A 6,000-nucleotide genomic window follows, 5' to 3' on the forward strand; every position below is an offset into this window, starting at 1 on the left:
ACACACCAGGCACTTGTGCGTGTATGTCCCAAATCCCAACAAGTTGGAGAAATGGAGAAGAGAGTGCAGTGTGACCATGTCCTGTTGTGGGGTGCTTTCTCCCTCTTCCTTTGTCTCTTTCTTGCAAGTATATACACCCTCGGGCAATTAAAAAAACTTCATTCATTTACCTCCTCTGTTAGAGAGTCTGGGAGACGGCACCTCTAGCAGGGCCCGCACACTCTGGTTACCCAGTCCCAGCTGGCCTGGATCTCAGGCACCCACCTGCACCCAGTGTGCCCCAGGACATGGAGCCCAGTACCTCCATGTGGGGCTGGTCGCGCCACTACCCAGACCCTAAGTGGACTTTCAAGTCTTGGACTTTATCCCGAGCATTTAAGACTTGATTAGCTACAGCTAATACTTAATGATCAATTGGTGTACCAGCCACTATTCTAAATATTTGGCATTTGTATGTGCGTGTGTGTATATACCCACAACACTCACACACATATATACACACATTTAATTTGTGCTATAGGGTGCTTGTACTTGCCAGAGAGGGTGGGGAGGAGGGAAAGGAGGGTGGCCATGTACAATCCCTTCTCCATTCTCTCAGGATTCTTGACACATATGTACATGATGTGCCTGGCATTTTTTTTTTTTAAGAATTATTTTATTTATTTATTATTATTATTTTCACATGAGTTTTGCCAGAGAAAGACGTAGAGAGAGAGAGGAAGAGAGAGAAAGACACCAGGTCCAGGACTCGAACCGTGGTTGGCCATGTGGGAATTCCAGCACCTTAATCACCACGCCACCTGCTGGTCCCGCCTGGCATGTTTTTTAAGCTGCCAGCTCTGGGACTTGAACCTCATAGTCAGCTATGTGGGATCCAGCTTTCTTAACCACTGTGCCACTGGCTGGCCTGATACTTGGTGCTTATGTGTATATATATTTCTATGTTTATGAGTTTATTTCTTTTTTCCATGAGCGAAAGAGGCCGAGGGAAGAGACAGAGACTGCACCTCCAGCAGGGTGCCGACACTGCCTTCCGCCACTGCTTTAGCCAGACCAGATCACAGGCACGCCCAGCATACTCAGGGAGGTCTCCTGATGAGAACCTGGGACCTTCCCATGTGGGTCAGCTTTGCAGAGCATTGTGTTACCACTGCCCAGTGTCCAACCCCTACTTGGCATATATTAACCCTGGAAATGTATACCATGATACCACCGTTACCTCCCCTAGGTAGGAGAGGTTCCACAGTCCGCCCAAAGGTGCACAGTGAGGGAGGGGTGGGCATGACTCAAGCCCTGCCCGGGGCACTGATGGGAGTATTTCTCATGCCACTGGGACACATGGGCCCTTAGTCTTCTCTGTCTTCTCTCTCTTTGGCCCCAGTATGCAGATTCCGATAGTGGAGACGACTCCGATAAGCGCTCCTGTGAAGAAAGCTGGCGGCTGATCTCCTCCTTGCGGGAGCAGCTTCCCCCTACCACGGTCCAGACCATCGTCAAGCGCTGTGGCCTGCCCAGCAGCGGCAAGCGCAGGGCCCCTCGCAGGGTTTATCAGATTCCCCAGCGGCGGAGGCTTCAGGGCAAAGACCCTCGCTGGGCCACCATGGCTGACCTGAAGATGCAGGCAGTAAAGGAGATCTGCTACGAGGTGGCCCTGGCTGACTTCCGCCATGGGCGGGCAGAGATTGAGGCCCTGGCTGCCCTCAAGATGCGGGAGCTCTGTCGCACCTATGGCAAGCCCGAGGGGCCTGGAGACGCCTGGAGGGCTGTGGCCCGTGATGTCTGGGACACGGTGGGCGAGGAGGAAGGAGGTGGAGGTGGCAGTGGTGGCGGTGAGAAGGGAGCCCGTGGGGCAGAGGTGGAGGACCTCCGGGCTCACATCGACAAGCTGACGGGAATTCTGCAGGAGGTGAAGCTGCAGAACAGCAGCAAGGACCGTGAGCTGCAGGCCCTCAGGGACCGCATGCTTCGCATGGAGAGGGTCATCCCTCTGGCCCAGGTAGGAAGGCCCTGTCTTGGCTCTATTTCACTACCTTTAGGAACCCGAACCTCTCACTTCAGATCCTAACCTCCTTCCCCCTTTAACATTAATTCATTCATTCATTTTTCTTCTTTTTTTTTTTTTTTTTTTTAGAGGTTTTTGCTATAGGGCACATGCGCTCGCCAGACAGAGACAGAGACAGAGAGACAGAAAGCGAGAAATCACCCCCCGGAGGGGATGGTCACGCCGCAATCTCTTCTCCTCCATTCTCCTCTCGGGATCTTGGGCACTCACGCACACGCGCCTGGCATGAGTTTTAAGCCACCGGGTCCGGGATGCGAACCATGGTCGACTATGTGGGAGTCCAGTGACATAACCATTACGCTAACTGCTGGTCCCTATTCATTCATTTTTAAAGAGAGATTTTTGATATAGGGCACGTGCACCCACCAGAGAGACAGAGCCAGAGAGACAAGAAAGTGAGAAATCACCTCTCTGGGGAGGTGGCCACACCATAATCCCTTTTCCTCCATTCTCTTCTTGGGATTTTGGGCACATGTGCACACGCGCCTGGAGTGAGTTTTAAGCTACTAGGTCTGGGACTTGAACCATGGTCAACTATGTGGGAGTTCAGTGATATAACTATTATACCATCTGCTGGTCCCTATTATTTATTTAAGTTTACTGTAGGGCATATGCAATCACCAGAAAGAGAGAGCAAGAAATCACCTCCTAGGGAGGATGGCCAAATTGCAGTCCTTTCTCCTTGCTTCTTTCGGTATCTGGGACATGTGCTCGCACACGCGTGATGTGAGTTTTAAGCTGCCGAATCGCTGGACTCCAGCGTCATAACCATTATGCCATCTGCTGGTCCTCAGGCAGCTAAAATGTAGATTCTCGGGTTCCTCCCCAGACCTTCTGAAGCCGCATCTTTGGAGATGAGTCTGCACTTATAATAAACTCTCTAGGTGTTTATTTATTTATTTATTTATTTATTTATGGAGAGGTTTTCGCTAGGGCGCATGCGCTCGCCAGACAGACAAGAGAGAGACGTAGAGACAGAAAGCGAGAAATCACCCCCCGTGGGGATGGTCACGCCGCAATCCCTTCTCCTCCATTCTCCTCTTAGGATCTTGGGCACGCACGCACACGGGCCCGGCGTGAGTTTTATGCCACCAGGTCCGGGACACAAACTGCGGTCAACTACGTGGGAGTCCAGCGACATAGCCATTACGCTAACTACTGGTTCCCTCTAGGTGTTTCCAAAGTACAGTCAGGTTTGAGAAACACTGATATGGCATATGTAATTTTTTTTAATAACTATTTTATTATTTATTTATTCATTCATTGATTTTTAAAATTTGACTAGAGAGAGAGAGAGAGGGTGAGAGGGAGGGAGAGAGGAAGTGAGAAAGCAAGCCACCAGGTCCAGGACTTGAACCCCAGTCGACCATGTGGGAGTGTCCAGCGCCTTAACCACCACGCCACCTGCTGGTCCCGGCATATATAATTCTTAAGTTGCAGCTTGAAGAAAGTTTACGTATGTGCACGTTCATAACAACCCCCGCCCCTCTGGTTGACCAAACCCTGGTAGCCACCGTGCTGAGTGCATTTTGTGTGATCTCGTTTAATCTCCCCAAAGCCCTGTGAATGATGGTGCTACCGCCTTTCTCCATTCTGCGTATAATCACTCAAGAAATACATATTTGAGTGCCTGCTTCGTGCCAGGCACTCTATAGTTAAGCCACGGGGCTTCCTTCAACAACAGACACTTTCTGCTTAACTTTTAACGGGCAACGACACAGTCATGGTCATAGCTGGGTACTGAAGGCTTGCCTCTGCTGGCAGCTCCTGCTTCCCTCCCCTTCTCCAGCCCCGTCCTCTTTCTTTCTGTTCTTTGAACTTGCTGGGCATGATCCAGTGTCAAGGTCTTTATTGTTCTCTTTGCCTGATTGCATCTCCCCCAGATAGCCATGGAGCTTGCTCCTCACTTTTTTTAGGCCTTTACTAGAAGAATGACTCTTTAATGAATCCCCTCCTGACTGTTTACTGTAGCACCCTGCGTTGTGGGCTTCCTGTCCTGCTTCCCTGCTCTGTTCTTCATCTGAAATATAGCCATACCTCAGAGATATTGTGGGTTTGGTTCCAGCCCACCACAATAAAGCAAATAATGCGATAAAGCAAGTCACACACTTTTTGTTTCCCAGTGCATCTAAAAGATAATTAGGACTAGCTCCATGGCCTAATAGTTAAGAAAGCTGAATCCCATATGGCTGACTGACTGTGTGGTTTGAATCCTGGCCCTGGTGGGATTCACACCAGGTATGTTGCATGCCCAAGATCCCAACAGGATGGAGAAATGGAGAAGGAATTGCAGCATGCCACACCCCATTGCAGGGGGTGATTTCTCTCTGTGTCTTTCTGGTGAGTGCATGTACCTCCTGGCAAATTTTCTTGTTTACAGTTATGTTTATACTAAACTGTAGTCTCTTAAGTATGTAATGGCATCACATCTGAAAAAACAGTGTACATATCTCAATCTAAAAATATTGGTAAGGAATGCTAACCATCATTTGAACCTCCTGCAAGTTGTAATCTTTTTACTGGTGAAGGGTCCTTTTCTTTAATTTTTAAAATTCATTTATTTGTTTGTTTTAATTTGACCAGAAGGGAACAGAGCAAGAGAGAGAAAGTGAGAAAGCAAACCACCAGGTCTGAGACTTGAACCACTGTCAGCCATGTAGGAGTCCAGTGCCTTTCTTTCTTTTTTTTAAAGAATTGCTTTTCTTAACTTTATTTACTTATTTATTTAGTTTAATTTGAGCAGAAAGGGACAACGAGAGAGAAAGAAAGCACGCTACCAGGTCTGGGACTTGAACCACGGTTGGCCATGTGGCAGTCCAGCTCCCCGAACTACCACGCCATCTGCCGGCCCTGGGGAGTCCAGCGCCCTTAACTATCATGCCACCTGCTGTCCTGTCCCCGTGAAGGATCTTTCTTTTCACCAGGAAGACAGAGAGACAGAAAGCGAGAAATCACCCCCTAGGGGGGATGGCCATGCTGCAATCCCTACTCCTCCATTCTCCTCTTGGGATCTTGGGCACACACCCACACGCGCCTGGTGTGAGTTGAAGCCACCAGTCTGGGACTCGAACCGCATTTGACTACATGGGAGACCAGTGACATAGCCATTACACTAACTGCTGGTCCCATAAAGTGAATATTTCAACATGTGAACATTTCTTCCTAGTTCAGTTGATAAAAGTATAAACTATCTTCAACAGATAATACCACATTTCTTTGTCCCATTAATGCTTTGCCTCCCTATTTTTCTTCTAAATGTCCTTCCTCAGACCCTGCTCTTTTACACACACTGTATCTGGTATTCACATCCATTTACCATGTTTCTATATCCTTTAGTCAATCAGTTTTAGTCATAGAGTGTGGACACTCAGTATATATTAAGTGGGGACGTTAATGTCTCTCCTTCATAGCCTGGCTTGCTTCACTCAGCAGTACATCTTCCATAATCTTCCACTTTCTGTCAAAAGCCAGGATTTTGTTGTTGTTGTTGTTTTTATGGCTGAACAGTATTCCACAGAGTATGTGTGCCAGTTTTTCAATCCATGGGTCTTGTCTTAATGTTGACAGCTGCTGGTGAGGATGATGGTTGCTAAAGGTTGTGGTGAGTGTGGCAATTTCTTAAAATAAGACAGTGGAGTTTGCTGTACTGATTGACTCTTCCTTTTACAAAAGATATGGGTATAGTATGTGATGCTGTTTGATAGTAAACTGTCTTCAAAAACCTGTTGCTACTTTATCAATTAAATTTATGTCCTTCTGAATTCTTTGTTATCATGTCAGTAGTGTTCACAGTACTGTACCAGGTGTAAATTTCATCTCTGGTAACTGCTTTCTTTGCTCATCTATAAGAAGCATCACATTGGTGGGAACCAGCAGTTAGCGTAATGGCTATGTCGCTGGACTCCCACGTAGTCGACCGCGGGTCGTGTCCCGGACCC

At 48.0% G+C, this 6,000-nt stretch overlaps 1 protein-coding gene across 2 annotated transcripts in view; it reads left to right on the forward strand.

Moving 5' to 3' along the window:
* KIF1C (kinesin family member 1C) overlaps positions 1-6,000 on the forward strand; it is a 34,707-nt gene that overhangs the window by 25,071 nt on the left and 3,636 nt on the right. For both annotated transcript variants that reach the window (XM_006151873.3, XM_006151874.3), the window contains one exon: positions 1,382-1,996. In XM_006151873.3, the coding sequence (XP_006151935.1) occupies positions 1,382-1,996 (615 nt within the window). The remainder of the gene's footprint in view (positions 1-1,381; positions 1,997-6,000) is intronic.

This window comes from Tupaia chinensis, unplaced genomic scaffold, assembly GCF_000334495.1.
Source record: "Tupaia chinensis unplaced genomic scaffold, TupChi_1.0 Scaffold000330_1, whole genome shotgun sequence".
Lineage (NCBI taxonomy): Eukaryota > Metazoa > Chordata > Mammalia > Scandentia > Tupaiidae > Tupaia > Tupaia belangeri.